This window comes from Fistularia commersonii, chromosome 29, assembly GCF_037954325.1.
Source record: "Fistularia commersonii isolate RoL2024-O1a breed Wild chromosome 29, RoL_Fcom_v1.0, whole genome shotgun sequence".
Taxonomy (NCBI): Eukaryota; Metazoa; Chordata; class Actinopteri; order Syngnathiformes; family Fistulariidae; genus Fistularia; species Fistularia commersonii.
In genome coordinates this window covers 11,559,660-11,576,536 of record NC_141312.1, presented here as the reverse complement: position 1 = coordinate 11,576,536, position 16,877 = coordinate 11,559,660, and the positions used below count along the sequence as shown (strand labels likewise).

Below are 16,877 nucleotides of genomic sequence, written 5' to 3'. Positions count from 1 at the left end.
CACTACCCTACCCCATTCACTATCTCACCTATTCACATCATGTCCTAACTCCACTGTCTCTCTTGTCCTTATCCTTGTTCGTCCCAGCCCACACACATCCTGCCTAGTCTTGTTTATTTATCTTATTTATTGCTATTTATTTTTGGCACTCTATTTATACTGTTGTTTAGTTCTAGTAGTGTATTTTTCACCTTCACTGTTCCTTGATGTTGCCCATTGTCATCCCTGATCATGTTGTTTTTGTCTGCTGTGTATTTATCTGCTGTCTATTTATTTGATTTTTTTGTTTGTTTGTTTTTGTCTTGCTATCTTCTGTCTTCTGCCTTTCTAATTATAGTCATATTTATTTCCTTTTTTTTGACATTATGACTGATACACTGCTGTGACAAAGGAATTTCCCCTATGTGGATCAATAAAGTTTATCTTAATCTTAATCAGTAAACCAGAATCATCAAAATTTCAAGAAATAAAGGCATTCAAATATTTAACTCTGTGTAATCAATCTTTATAAAATGTGTTTCACTTGCAGAAACTTCTGAAACTTGTTCATGATATGCTAATTTTTTGCGGTGTATATGTATAAAAAAGTTAAAATACTCCAGTTTGTAGTGACTCTGTGTATATTTAATTTACCAAAGATTATTGTAATTTCATTAGATACAAGTTCTTCATCATTCCTTCCCTGTGGATTTATTTAGCAGTGAAACCTTGGTTTTGAAATATTGAGCAGGCTTCGATTTACACTTCCTGACTGCTCTTATTTCAAATTAAAAGGAAGACTTCAGTGCAATAGCTAGAGGAAACTTGTTCAGTCCCCCATAAATATAGGGAATTTTTGAATAATTGTACCTTAACAGCGGGCTGGTTAATCTTGCGTTGTGAGAGCTTTGCTTTCTTCTACAATTCACCAACATTAGGCAACTGTTGACCAACATCATCAGGCCTAACTGATAAAACCAACTTTCCACAGCTGACTTTAAAGTGGCTTTGTTCCAAGACTCCATGAACCATTAAGGTTTATTAATTTCCTCCAGTTTGACAACCTCATTTGTGTTGAGGAGAGGCAACCTAATTTTCCAGAATAATTTGATTTATAATTCTAGTTGTGTGTTTTATTCCACATTTTGATTAATCAGAGACAAGTCTATTTTTTTTTGGATCTCCCCATTAGTTGTCAATGAGACCTATCACAGAGGGCCTTTCTTCTACTGACTGAAAGATAATTTCCTGCTGTTGTAACACATAGAAGCTATTGGTGTGACCCCTGTTACCTTCTCACTGTAGCCTTTTGATATTCATTCATGACCCAGAGAACTGGTGTCTGCTGGCAGCAGTACAAGGGTGCAACTATGTAGACAAACCTTTTCTCAGCTTAAAATCAGAGGATTTTTTAATGCAACTCCTATTTTAAAACAAAACATGAGACATTACACGAAACCATCTTATCCAGAAAATGAAAGCCTTCCTTTGTTCAGGACCCACCAATCAGACAAACCCCCACCAGAGAATCTAAAGGCGACCCACTATAAACTGGGACACATTACATAAAACCTCCATGTAGACTTCTTGCTTTCATTACAAAGAAAGCCTCTCAGCTTCCTGTGGTTTTGAGGGCAACATAGAGATAAGATGACAGGGAGCAAGGATAGAGATGACAGAGGAAAAGCGGGTGCTGATTTGAGAGCCTGTTGAATGTCTACAAAATGAGGATATAAATAATGTCTTCCCCCTTCCCCAACCAATTACTGACAAACATATTGATCCACTGAGGCAACGAGGTATAGAGAGGAGTCACCATTGAAGTGAGACACACATATTCATGAAATACATTTGAACACCTGTTCAGTGAATCAGCAACAATGGAATTACAATAAAAACAAGTGCCCTTTGTGTGGCCCTGTGGGGAGTGGTGTTACCTGCAGGTCAAAGAACTTGCTGTATCTTCTGTAGATGATGTGTGAGGTATTGTCAGAATAGGTGACATTGATCAGATATACCTGCCAAGAGAAGAAGCACCACATTAGGACAAGGCTACAATTCAGATATACTGTATTTTTTGGACTATAAGTCACAGTTTTTTTCATAGTTTGGCCGAGGGTGCGACTTATACTCTGGAGCGACTTATGTGTGAAATGATTGAGCTCTCTTGCTCTGATGTGTCTGTGTCTGTGTCTGCATGTGTGTCTTTAATATATCAGCAATTGTCACACAAACACACACACACACACACACACACACACACACACACACACCAACCAATCAAAATTCAGCGGGGGCGGGTCATGGCAGAAGTGCGTTGTGAGAAAGATGGTACATGCTACTTCTGTACCTATGAAAATTGATCATTTCAACATTCGCGGTAACTTATAGAAGCAACTGAGAAGGGCCGAACAAAAATGGCACCAAAAAGAAAATCATATTCTGCAGGTTACAAGCTGGAAGCAGGGAAATATACAGCCGAAAACGGCAATTGAGCAGCAGAAAGAAAGTTGGAAGTTTATGAGAAACTTGCAAGGGACTGGCAAAAAGCGGAGGTTACTCTTACTGAAATGAAGAAAACTAAAAAAGATACTTGCAGGCTAAAAGCTAGGTGGCCACAGCTAGAGGAACGAGTTCACACATGGGTGCTTGAACAACGTGCTGCCGGGAGAGGCTTGTCAACAGTACAGTTGCGTCCTCACTCCAAGGTAGTTGCCAAGGAGATGAATATAAATGACTTTGCGGAAGGACCTTCCTGGTGTAACCGCTTCATGCAACGCAATCGCCCCTCTATCAGAGCAAGGACACCATCCTGTCGGGATTCAAAAAGGCTGGAATAATTGGAACTGCAAGTGACAATGACTCTGACGTAAGCGACGTACCGGTAGAAGAGGAAGCGGCGCATTGTCTACCTTCGGAGTTGGCGGAGTTGTTCAGAAGTGACACGGAAGAAGATTTCGTTGGATTTAGTGATTAAGAGTGACACCAATTGTTTGGTTGTAGCATGTGCTATATGCTATAGTTATTTGATTGACTCTTACCGTAATATGTTCCGTTAACATAGCCTACCAGGCACGTTATCAGTTCATTGTTTATGCGTCAAATAGGCTATACTAGGCTATACTTATTCAGCCGCTTTTTCTCTATTCTATTTTTATTTTAAATTGCCTTTCAAGATGAAATGTCTATTCTTGGTGTTGGATTTTATCAAATAAATTCCCCCCCACCTCCCAAAAATGTGACTTATACTCCAGTGCGACTTATATATGTTTTTTTCGTTCTTTATTATGCATTTTTGGCTGGTGCGACTTATAATCCGGAGCGACGTATAGTCCAAAAAATACGGTACATACAAACTCTAGCAGCTGACTTACTACAATACTGACAACTATCTAAACAACATTTGGGAGTTCATCTGAGTGAGCCAGTAAACAAGTGGCATTTCTATGAAACACTATGATGCTACCAGCAATTGTCTCTATAATGTTACACAATATAATTTAGGATGTAGAAAAAGACCAATGGAATAGCCTCCCATTGATACAACAGTAACAGTTGGTGCTTATGTAAAAACATGGTATATCACTATTCTCTCGCTCAAATATCTGATGACTTTGTTTTTTCCGTACATATTTGCAGGAAACCATCTTTGCTTGAGCATTGATATTTGGTTAAAATAATGTTATAACATCAATTTCAAGACAAGTCAAACAAATGAACCTAAATGCAGCCTCAGGGCGGCATGGACCAGTGTACCCCTGACCCAGCCTCGGGGAGCACCGGCCAATGTCTCCCTGAGCGACTCTCAAGCCCGGATAAATGGAGAGGGTTGTGTCAGGGAGGGGATCCAGCATAAAACTTTTGCCAAAATCAAACATGCGAAAAAAAAACCCAATAATCTCATACAGGGTCGGTCGAGGCCAAGGATAACAACGACCGCCATTGGTGCCGATAACCTACCACCTACCAGTGGAACTTGGGGTACTGTGGGGAAAAGAAGGAGAGAAGGCATGTTCGGAAGCAGTGACAGAAGAGGACAGGCAAGAGTCTGGGACTGAGAGGAGGGACTTTGAATATCGAGACTATGACAGAAAATGGTAGTTGGTCGACATGATACAGAGAGGGAAGGTGGATATATACTGTGTGTCCAGGAGACCAGGTGGAAAGGTAGTAAGGCTAGAAGCTTAGGAGCAGGCTTTAAGTTGTACTATCATGGTACTGACAGGAAGAGAAATTGAGTAGGAGTTATCGTGAAGGAGGATTTGTTCGAAATTTTCTGGGGTTGAAAGGATGTCAGATAGACTTAAGAGTCTGAAACTGGAAATTGAAGGTGTTTATGGCTATGCCTGCAGGTGGGGTGTGAGTTTGAGGAGAAGGAAAAGTTCTGGAATGACTTAAATGAAGCGATACAGAATATCTCCAGAGATGAGAGAGTGGTCATTGGTGCAGACTTCAATGGGCATGCTGGTGCAGGAAATAGAGGGGATGAAAGAAGTGATGGGCAGATTTGGTATACAGGATAGGAACACAGAGGGACAGGTAACGGTAGATGAAAAGGATGGAAATGACTGTGGTGAACACTTTTTTCCAGAAAGGAATGGGACATAGCAAGAGCAGAGGCAGGGGCATGCAGATAGACTACATTTTAGAAAGACAAGGTAACCTGAAAGACATCAGTGACTGCAAAGTGGTGGTAGGTGAGAATGTAGCCAGACAACATAAGATGTTAGATTGTAGGATGACTTGTGACAAGGAAGGTCAAGAGAACAAAGGCTGTGCAGAGGATAAAGAGGTGCAAGCTGAAAAAGGAAGTGTATTGTATGGTTTTCAGGGAGGAGTTAAAAAAGGCTCTTGGTGGTCAGGGAGAGCTTCTAGATGACTGGACGTTTAATGTTATCAGGGAGACAGGTAGAAGAGTACTTGGAGTGTCATCTGAAAGGAAAGTAGATAAGGAGACTTGGTGGTGGAATGAGGAAGTGCAGAACTAAACGGAGAAAGCGGTTAGCGAAGAAGAAGTGGGACACTGAGGGGACTGAAGAGAACAGACAGGAGTACAGGTGGATACAGCGTAAGGTAAAGATAGAGGCGGCAAAGGCAAAAATAAGGGCATACGATGACTTTTATGCTCAGTTGGACAGTAAGGAGGTTGCAGGTTGGCGAAACCGAGAGATAGAGATGGAAAGGATGTACAGCTGCTCCAGGTGATTAAGGATAGAGAGGGACATGTGTTCACAGATGCTAGAAGAGTGATGGAACTTTGAATAGCTGATGAATGGGGAAAATTGAAGAGAGGCAAGGGTAGAAGAGGTGACTATTGTAGACCACAAAGTAGCACAGATTAGTAAAACTGAAGTGAGGAAGGCATTGAAGAGAATGAAGAGTGGAAAAGTAGTTGGTCCTGATGATATACCCGTGGATTTGTGGAGGTGTCTAGGAGAGGCAGCAGTAGATTTTCTGACTCGATTATTCAACAGAATCTTAGAGAGTGAGAAGACGCCTGATGAATGGAGTCGAAGTGTGATGGTGCCTATTTTTAAGAATTAAGGGGATGTGCAGAATTGCGGCAACTACAGAGGGATGAAGTTGATGAGCCATACAATGAAGTTATGGCAAACTAGGTGGAAACTAGACTGACAGAAGAAGACAGCATTTGTGAACAGCAGTATGGCTTCATGCCTAGAAAGAGTACCACAGATGCAGCATTTGTGTTGAGAATGCTAACAGAGAAGTACAGAGAAGGCCAGAGGGAGCTGCCTTGCATTTTGTAGACCTAGAAAACCATATGACAGAGATTGGTGCCGAGAGAGGAGCTCTGGTATTGTATGAGGAAATCTGGGGGGCAGAGAAGTATGTTAGACTGGTGAGGAACATGTATGCTAGCTGTGAGATGGTGGTGGGGTATGCCATAGGGATTACAGGAGGAGGTGGGACTCCATCAGGGATCAGCTCTGAACCCCTTCTTGTTTGCAGTGGTGATAGACAGGCTGACAGATGAGGATAGGCTGGAATCCTCATGGACCATGATGTTTGCAAATGACATTGTGATCTGTAGTGAGAGCATAGAACATGTTGAGGACAGTCTAGAGCGGTGAAGGTATGCTCTGAAAAGGAGGAATGCAAGACAGAATATATGTGTGTGAATGAGAGGAACTCTGGTGGAACGGTGAGGCTACAGGGAGTGGAGATCAAGAGGCTGGAAGATTTCAGGTACTTGGGGTCAACAGTCCAGAGCAACGGAGAGTATGGAAAAGAGCGATGCTGTATGGCCTAGAGACTGTTACAATGACGAAAAGACAGGAGAGGGACTAGAGGTTGCAGAGATGAAGAGGTTGAGGTTCTCTTTGGGAGTGACCAGGATGGATGGGATCAGGAATGAGTCTACCAGAGGAACAGCACATGTTCGATGTATTGGAGAGAAGGTCAGAGAAGCCAGACTGAGATGGTTCGGTCATGTACAGAGGAGGGATAGTGAATACCAGGTAGACGGATGCTGGAATTGGAGCTGCCAGGCAAGAGGTCTCGAGGAAGACCAAAGAGAAGATTTATGTATGTAGTAAGGGAGGATATGAAGGTAGCTGGTGTGAGAGAGGAGGACACAGAGAATAGGGTTAGATGGAGAAAGTAGATTTGCTGTGCTGACCCCTGAAGGGAAAAGCCGAGAGGAGGAGAAGAAGGATAGGTGGATGACTTGATACATAACATTAGGCTTTTGAGGGGAAAATTTAAGCTAGCTTCCAGTTGATTGGCAACACTTTTTGAGTCTCTGAATATAAATCCAGAAGCGAAGCAAACCTGTTACCTGACAAGGTTACATTTGCTTTACATTTACTTAGTCAACAGGCACACAATCAAAGTTAATAGTTTTATATCAACCAAAATTGTGTTAGAGCCACTCTGTAAAAAATGCTTTTTGCAACATAACATAATGTATTTTTGAGTTGGTTTAAAAAAAGGTACAGGATCTACTTTTAATCATGAAACACATTTAAAAACACATTTAAAATCCAACTTAATGAAACTAAGTACTGTATATACTTTATGACAGGGGTGGGCAAACTACGGCCCGCGGGCCACATCCGGCCCGTTGGTCTTTTTAATCCGTCCCGCCAAAGATCGGCACAGAATTCATACTCGATGTGAATGATTGAATGATTGGATCAATCAATGTTGGAGCTCAAACAGGAGATTATTTCATTTTTGGAACTACTTGAAACACTGGAGAATTTTCCTGAGCTGAATGGCACAGACTGGCTTCGTGATTTAGCCTTTACTGTGGATGTACCGATTCACATGAATGAGCTGGACATGTAGCTACAAAAAAAAAACAGTTTGTGCATGAAGCGCAAGCAAACGTCAAAACCAAGCCTTCAAAACCAAGCTGGTTTTGTTTTCAAAGCAAATGTCAGACGAGTCTGAAATGTGCTGTTAACAAATGCATTTTTTTTTTTTTTTTTTTTTATATGTATCATATCTTGTGGTGACCCGGCCCATCGGACAAATTTTGAGTCAATGTGGCCCCTGAGCCAAAAAGTTTGCCCACTCCTGCTTTATGAGATGTTCTGCTTCTTTGTCAAATCAAGGAGGGGTTGGCTAATATAGCAAACACATATCTTGAATAAATGAATATCAATTGTGGTAACTTTGACAAATTTTTACTATTTTTTCATCATTGGACCATGACATGAATATTGATGATTTTTCATCTTTTATCTGGAAAACATTATCTAATAATCAACAAGAAAGTACATAATGAGAATTTTGAATAATCTTCTCATTACTTTAAAATCAACAGACATTACATTTTTAAAAATTAGTGATTTAAACATTTGTAAGAATTCATCTAAAAATCAATGTGTAATTAAATTGATTTAATTTGTATCAAGTACAATGTACAATGTACAATGGTGCTGTTCTCATGGTGACACAAATGTGACACCAGTCCATACGATGTAATTTGTATGGTTTTAATTTTAAAAAGAATAGTTAGAGCATGCAATACAAATTTAGCATGCATTATATGAGTCTAAATAAACATGATTGATTGTTCAGAGCAGTTTACCATCCAGTCACAGAAAACTATACCAAAAGCAGTAATGGAGTATAGGTATTTGTTTTTTCTCTGTCAACGCCAAGCACATCCGGCCTTTTTCACAGCCTAATTCTTGAAAGGCCATTATCATGTGATTTACTCTAAATTCTGATGAAAACAGTAAGTTGTCACCAAGCCAAGGTGTTTGGGGCAAATGGCCAGAAGACTGTTAAGCTGTCAAGTACAGAACAAAATACTGGATTCATGCACATCACTCAGGTTAAGTAAAATAGGCCTATCACCCACGCCCGTGGCTCTAAACCTGCCAGCAACTACATTGACATTCTGATGAAGCAGGTGGGATAAAGGGGGGATGAGGGTGACATTTAGGGAGAGTGGTATAAGTCGGAGGAGCCACTCAAACATGCTGAGGGTCCAAAGCCTACGTTTCAGATGGAAAGTGTTTATCTACTGCATTTTGCCTCACATGCAGAAAGAGTTCCTGCTTTCCAAATGCCACACTTTCACACTGCTCCAACAAACTTCATGTAGCAGGGTGTCACCACCCTGATAAGCTCTGGCTGCCCTTCCAGACAACATGCTCTGCCCGGATACAAATCCACACTTGTTAAAAAGTGGCTCAAGAAGCAACTGTCACCCACATGTTCCATTATGCTTCTTTATGCTTGTGTCTAATGAGGTGTAGCCATTAGGAGGAAAAAAATATAATATAATAATATATATAATATATAATTTAATAATAATAATAATATAATAATAATATTTGAGTTGTAAAATTAAGTGATTAGTTGTGCTTGATAATTAAAGTGTTGCTCATCTTTCACCTCAGTTAATTGAAGTGACTGATTTGAAAAGATTGCATTACCATACCTAAATGTGATCACAAAGTTATTTGAAAACTCAAAACTAAAAGAAAAAAAAAGATGCCCCACCACCACCCCAAGAAAAAAAACGTTATATTCCTTGTTGGTCTAGTGGTTAGCGTCGGTGCTGCCGCGGCCTGGGTTTGATTCCCGGTCAGAGAAAATTGAGGAAAGTATCTGACTATTAAAAAATAAGTATAAAGTTACAAAGCCATAAGCAAATCAAGGTAAATGTAGGCGGGGCATTATAAGTTATCAGATTACGTTAATTGTACAGTATATCATCTGTACCGTTTGCATATTACGGTCTGAAAATCAAAGTGGAGTAAGTTTGACCATGTGTTTTCAGCAGCTACTCCTAAAAAAATATCCCTCAGAATTAAAATTAACACATTCTATTATCCCATTAGGGACAGATTTTCTCGATAACATTCAACAGCAGCAGCAAATTCTCTCACATTTCAACATTCTCTTCAAACAAGTCTGGAAATTGATCTCATAAATTACAACAACAAAACATAGAAAGCAGGCTTTGGGAGCTGCTGTTGTCCCAGATAGCAAGAAAAGACCCTCTGTTATGCTCAGGGAGGATGACAGACAAAAGAGAAAAACCTGAATTTATATGGTAAAACAAATGGAGGCTTGATTATTCCATCACGCTCTTCTTCTCAAATAGTTATGAATAATCACTATGAGGTTAACTTAACTAACTAACTTACGATCACTTTCCTGAAGCATTTAAGTCTAATTAAATAAATATTTCACTACAGATACTGGTCAATAATGAATAACTTACAGTTTGGTGGGGAAAGCAGTCAGCCTGTGTCGCAGTTTTCAAGTGAGGAAGGCAAAAGAGCAGGCTGCTTGGTGGGGCCAAGAATGTGAGCCTCACCACTAAATGTGGCCAGCCCCGCCAAAAATATATTTTAAGTAACATATAAAACACACACATCATACTTACAGTGCATGTAAGCATAAATTATCAGACTACAAAAGGTCGGGTTGGAAAATTTAGCTATGCGAGCTAGCCAAACACGCCAAACTCAATTTCTCCACACCACAATCTTCTTCTTCTTTCAGTTTTTCCCTTCAGGGGTCGGCACAGCTAATCAACTTTATTCATCTAACCCTATTCTCTGTATCCTCCTCTCTCACACCAACTACCTTCATATCCTCCCTTACTACGTCCATAAATCGTCTCTTTGGTCTTCCTCGAGACTTCTTGCCTGTCAGCTCCAATTCCAGCATCCGTCTACCAATATATTCTCTATCCCTCCTTTGGACATGACCAAACCATCTCAGTCTGGCTTCTCTGGCCTTCTCTCCAAAACATCTAACATGAGCTGTTCCTCTGATAGACTAATTCCTGATCCTATCCATCCTGGTCATTCCCAAAGAGAACGTCAACATCTTCATCTCTGCGACCTCTAGTTCTGCCTCCTGTCTTTTCGTCATTGTAACAGTTTCTAGTCCATAAAGCATCGCTGGTCTCACAACTGTCTTGTACACCTTTCCTTTCATTCTGGCTGATAGTTTTCTATCGCATAGTTCCCCTGACACTTCCTCATACAATACCAGATCTCCTCTCTTGGCACCCTGTCATATGCTTTTTCTAGGTCTACAAAAACACAATGCAGCTCCCACAGGCCTTCTCTGTACTTCTCTATTTGCATTCTCAACACAAATACTGCATCTGTAGTACTCCGTCTAGGCATGAGGCCATACTGCTGTTCACAAATGCTGACTTCTGCTCTCAGTCTAGTTTCCACTACTCTATCCCATAACTTCATTGTATGGCTCATTAACTTTATTCTTCTATAGTTGCCAAAATTCCGCACACCCCCATTATTCTTAAAAATAGGCACCATCACACTTTGTCTCCATACTTCAGGCATCTTCTAAGATCCTTTTGAATACTGAGTCAGAAAATCTACTGCTGCCTCTCCTAGACACTTCGACAAATCCACGGGTATATCATCAGGACCAACTACTTTTCCACTCTTCATCCTCTTCAATGCCTTCCTCACTTCACTTTTACGAAATTTTGCTACTTTGTGGTCTACAATAGTCACGTCTTCTACCCTTGCCTCTCTTTCATTTTCTACATTCATCAGGTCTTCAAAGTACTCTTTCCATCTTCCCATCACTCTTCTACCATCTGTCAATACATTTCCATCTCTATCCTTCATCACCCGGACCTGTTGTACATCCTTTCCATCATTATCTCTCCCTTTCTCAACTTCTCCCTGAAAACCATACATCATTCCTCCCTTTTCAGCTTCCACCACTTTGTCCTCTGCTCTGCCTTTTTCCCCTTGATCTTCCTTGTCACCAGAGTCATCCTACAAACCACCATCCTATGCTGTCTGGCTAAACTCTCACCCACCTATAATTACTTTGCAGTCACTGATATCTTTCAGGTTAGCTCGTCTATACAAGATGTAGTCTACCTGCGTGCTCCTACCTCCACTCTTATAAGTTACCCTATGTTCCTGTTTTTTCCTGAAAACAGTGTTCATTACAGACATTTCCATCCTTTTTGCAAAAATCTGTCCCTTCCTATCCTGTATACCAAATCTGCCCATCACTTCTTCATAACCTTTATTGCCTTCCCCAAAATGTCCATTGAAGTCTGCATCAATTACCACTCTCTCTTTTCCAGGAATGTTCTGCATCACCTCATCTTACTCATTCCAGAACTCCTCCTTCTCTTCAAATTCACATCCCACCTGCGGGGCATAGCCACTAACAACATTGAGGATCACACCTTCAATTCCCAGTTTCAGACTAATAAGTCTATCTGACATTCTTTTCACCTCCAGGAAATTCCTTACAAACTCCTCCTTCAAGATAACTCCTACTCCATTTCTCTTCCGTAATAGTACAACTTAAAGCCTGCTCCTAAGCTTCTGGCCTTACTACCTTTCCACCTGGTCTCCTGGACACAGAGTATATCCACCTTCCTTCTCTGCATCATGTCGACCAACTCTCTACCTTTCCTGTCATAGTCCCAATATTCAAAGTCCCTACTCTCAGTCCCAGGCTCTTTCCTTTCCTCCTCTCTCTTTTCTTCTGAACACGCCCTCCTCCTCTTCTTCTTCTTCGACCCAGTACTCAGAAATGCTGCTTCAACAGGAAATTGAAGCCTGACAGATACCATTACATAGCATGACAAACACTTGTAGTCAACACATCTGTGAAAAAAAAATATGTCATTTAAATAAAGAGGCTGGTATTCTTTATATTTCAGGTATGTGTATTTTGACAGATGTATCTGAGGCATCAAAACGACATATTACTGAAAAATCCCTTAAATTTTGTCAAACATAGTTACTTGAGTCACACTGAGCTATTGTTGTAGTTCAGATACTTTCAACACATAGTGCTGCCTAAATGTAACACACTGAAGTAAAGGTCCATTTTGAATTCAAAGACTTCAATTGAACATCATAAGGACCTCAGAAGATTATTATGTTACTTGAAAGTCAAACTATTTTTAATATCCAATAGTGGAAAACAATGCTACGATAAACCATTTCACTGTTAAATTGCTTTGTCAAAATGTGCTAATTTGGAACCATTACATTTACTAACTTCACAACACAGCTTGAAAATAACACAGCTGCTATTAGAATCTGCAACAAATGTTTTCCATTGACTCCTGAGACAGATGTCACAATCTATGTTCAACCAATGCAATGCGTGAATAACATTTGTGTTAAGCTAGGAATGTTGCAACAACAAACTAGAGATCTTTGACATATCAATTACTTTATGAAACGTTCATGTCCTGGGACTTACATCTATGAAAGATTGATGTCAACTGACAGACCGACATACAGTATCAGTCAAGCAGTGAAAACCCCAAACTGTAGAATAAAACTCTTCAGTCACTGTGTGAGACCCTATCAGGTCATAAACATAACCACTGAAAATGCAAATGAGACATCATATTTGTTTTCCCTCTGATTAAAGTATTTGTAACACAGACTACACATTGGATGTGTGAGAGCCACAATGGCTAATCAAACAGAAATCATGAAGAAATTCAGAAACGCTGACACCACTTTGGACCATTTTGGATTACAAACAGTCTCAATACCTCAAAGATCCCCATTACACAATGGATGAGTGACATTCAATCATCCAACTACCAAGAGACTGTCGAAGATAGTGCATAGTTGAATAGTGCATTCCCTTATGTTAATTATCTCACACTTATATCAACATAACAACTCCCCGCTGTGTGTACTCCAGGGGAGATATGGAGGAGCACTTGCTGTGGGAGACAAGCTGGCACTAAGGTCAGAGAGCAGACCGAAAGAGACAGGAGATTCAAACCCTCCCAGCCCTCTGTCACAATGGGGAATGAGTCAGTGGCCACAGCAAGCGCGAGTGACATCTTCCACTCTGCGATCACAGAACTATAGATGTGCCACACCAGCAACCTCATCCTGGTCAGTGGGGACTTCAAGTATGTCTCTTTCCCGTCTGTTCTACCCACCTTCACCCAATATGTGGAAACCTGTACCTCCTGTGTGACATGTGAAGGATGCATACAATTGTTCCCCTCCCCCCCTCTGGGCAACTCAGACCATGACCTGGTACACCTCAACACCATCTACTGACCAATGGTGAAATGGCAGGCAGCCAGCACAAGTTCTGTAAATGTCTTGTGCAAAGCCACAGAGGAGTGGCTGCCCTGCAGGAATGCTTCAATGTCACTGACGGGGGTCTTTTTGAAGAAGATTTCGAAGACATCATTCTCACTTGTATTACAAACAAAAATTCTGTAAGGACAACATAGTCCCATCCAAAAAGGTAAATTGTTTCACAAACAACAAACCATGGATCAATAAGGACAGCAAAGGCCTTCTCAACAGAAATAAGAGAGCTTTGATGATCAAGGATCACCAGAACCTCAGGGCTTTCCAGAAGGAGCTGAGGAGGAAACTGAGGGAGGCAAACACAACTACAAGGAGAAGGTTGAGGCCAAGATGGAGCAAAACAACACAAAAGAGGTCTGGAGTGACCCGGAGTTGCCCAGAATTTGCTGTAGAACAAAACCTATTTTTCAATGGGTTTGACTTCAATGGGTTCTCCAGTGCCTTCCACAATATCCAACCCACCCTCAAGCTGCTGGGTGTGAAACTTCACCCTGACATCACTGCCTGGATCTCGGACTACCTCGTAGAATGGCTGCAGTATGTCATGGTGGAGGGCTGTGAATCTGAGACAATAGTGTGTAGCACTGGAGTGCCCTCATTCAGAACTAACATCTTGATACGCTCCTTTGTGCCAACGGCTATCAGACTGTACAACAGCACTCTTTACGGCCCAGAACTCTGACCAGCCAGAGTTATATCTGTACTACTAGCCACTACCTGCAACTGTCACTCACTCATCCATCCATCCATATTCTGTAGCTTATACGGAGTCTGGTTGCAAGAGCAGAGAGCCAAGACCAGCCACATGGTCTAGTTCTTCTGGGGGGATCCTGTGGCGTTCCCAAGCCAGCCTAGAGACATAGTCTCTCCAGCGTGTCATTGGTCTTCCCCGTGGCCTCGTCCCAGATGGACATGCCCAGAATACCTCCCCCAGCAGACATCCCGACCAGATGTCCGAGCCACCTCATCAGACTCTTCTATTTCCACTTCGGAAAGGACCTCCTCCCCGATCCGGAGTGGGCACTCCACCTGTTTCCATTGAACACCACGGTCTCAGATTTGAAGGCGCTGATCCTCATCCCGGCCGCTTCACAATCAGCTGCGAACCACTCCAGTGAACGCTGGAGATCATGGCCTGATAAGCCAACAGAGCCACATCATCTGCAAAAAACAGACACTCAATCCTGTGGCCACCAAACCACATCCCCTCAATGCCCTGGCTGCACCTACACATTCTTTTCATAAAAGTTATGAACAGAAGCAGTGATAAAGGGCAGCCCTGGCAGAGTCTAACTCTTACCGTAAACAAGTCCAACTTACAACCGGCAATGAGGACCAAGCTCCGGCACTGGTCATACAGGTGCCGAACAGTCCATATAACAGGGTTTAGCACCCCATATTCCCAGAGCATCCCCCACAGGATTGCCCATGGGACACGGAATGCCTTCTCCAGATCCACAAAACACATGTAGACTGGTAGGGCAAATTCCCATGCTCCCTCAAGGATCATGCTGAGGGTATGGAGCTGGTCCATGATCAGGACAAAAACCACACTGGTCCTCCTGGATCCCAGGTTCAATGAGCTGCCGATGCAGCAGGGCACGTCAGCCAGGACAGCCATACCAAATCCAGAGCCTTGAGAAACCCAACGCAGACCTTATCCATCCCTGGAGCCCCATTACTGAAGAGCTTTTTGACTCCTTCAGCAACTTCAGCCCCGGAAATAGGTGTGTTCACTCCAGAGTCCCTTGGCTCTGCTTCCTCAGAAGGCGTTTTGACGGGATTGAGGAGGTCTCAGAAATATTCCCTCCACCAATCTCCAATGTCTCAAGCTGAGGTCAGAAGCAAGGTCAGGAGTTAAAAGAACAATTGCTCTTTTCCAGACGAGCAAGATAATAACAGAATTTAATGGGAAAATCACAAGTTCTGCCACTCTCATGAGGTATATCACTGTTACACTTACAGACTGTGGGTAGAGTAGTACTTCTCTGTAATCATAATTTGATTATAATGTGCTTTTATTAAAATAGGTTGATACAGATTCACTTACACAAGTTATAGAATTTAGCAACTCATGGGAAGTCTAAGATTTTTTGACCAATTGAAACTCTAAAAGGAGAACATGAGTAGGGGTTTACTTCAGGAACTAGAGTGGATGTCACTATTGAGATCATGAATCTCTCTCAAACATAGACCTTGAGAACTGCCATTAACTATCCTCACACAAAACAGTAAGCACCCAAACAAAATCCTGTCTCTTCCCTCCTTCACAGCTTCACCAACGCAGCCTCTCAAACAGATATGAGCATCTGAACACAGCAACCCTTTTCTCCCTGTATTGGATAGGTTAATAAATATTCGAGTGGGAAAAGGCATTCTGAAGAGATTTTTATATAGCTTATTAACATCGTCCCCCAGCATGGGCTTAGCACAGCTGTGGACTCTCTAGAAAATAACTTATTATGGGACTGGGACTTGTACAGGAAACAAGCTTAAAGTAAACATGGTCGTAGCCAACCTTGTTTTCATCACGTCACACAAGCAAGAGAGCCCGTGTGATACTTGTTCGCAACTCAGTGGCCTAAGTCTCCCTAAGGTCCAGGCACCGCGTCCCTTTGACAAAGTCTGCAGTCTCATTTTCCCTCCCATCATAAGATAAGCATTTCCAGCTGGTTTCACACACATTGCAAATATGATGTCCCCTCTCTCTCTTCCTGCTTCACAGTCACTTGCCTTGTCCCAGGGGATATTGTAACTAGGGAAACTGGGCCACAGATCAGCCCACTGAGACTAGAGCAGCTGAAAACACAACAGAGATCTTCTGGGTTTGGCACTGACAAGCTCCTGCTACACAGTACATGCTACAATTAACGGCAAAAGAAGAGATTTGAGTACCCAACAAAAGCAAAATACATACATTAAGAACCTAATTGCATTTAAAAAACAAGCAAGCAGTATACTTTAAGTTACTAGGGCAAGGTTGTACATTGATGTATACCAGTTGATGCCAAACATCAAGTGATGCCAATTTAAATGTCTCTCTACTGGAATTCACAGCTTTTGATTATGCTGATCAACATGCATGTTGATGCTTACCTGGAATTCTTTCTGAGGTCTAGAATATAATTTGGGTTATTAGTCTGGGTAAATGTTACAGACTTAACCAAACCTCAGTAATTGACCATTAACTTACTTGTAAAACTTCCTGCACAGGGCAACCACCATTTGAGGTGTAAAATAATTAACTTCCCACTGTAGGAAAACTAGTTATTAGATTGAAATATCACGTCACATTACTCAAAGAACCACAGTGCTATC

The 16,877-nt window shown here is 41.6% G+C and overlaps 1 protein-coding gene across 2 annotated transcripts in view; it reads right to left on the bottom strand.

The window, feature by feature from the left end:
* Positions 1 to 16,877, bottom strand: part of sh3pxd2aa (SH3 and PX domains 2Aa) — a 134,962-nt gene that overhangs the window by 107,763 nt on the left and 10,322 nt on the right. For both annotated transcript variants that reach the window (XM_086176724.1, XM_086176725.1), the window contains exon 2: positions 1,917 to 1,997. In XM_086176724.1, the coding sequence (XP_086032850.1) occupies positions 1,917 to 1,997 (81 nt within the window). The remainder of the gene's footprint in view (positions 1 to 1,916; positions 1,998 to 16,877) is intronic.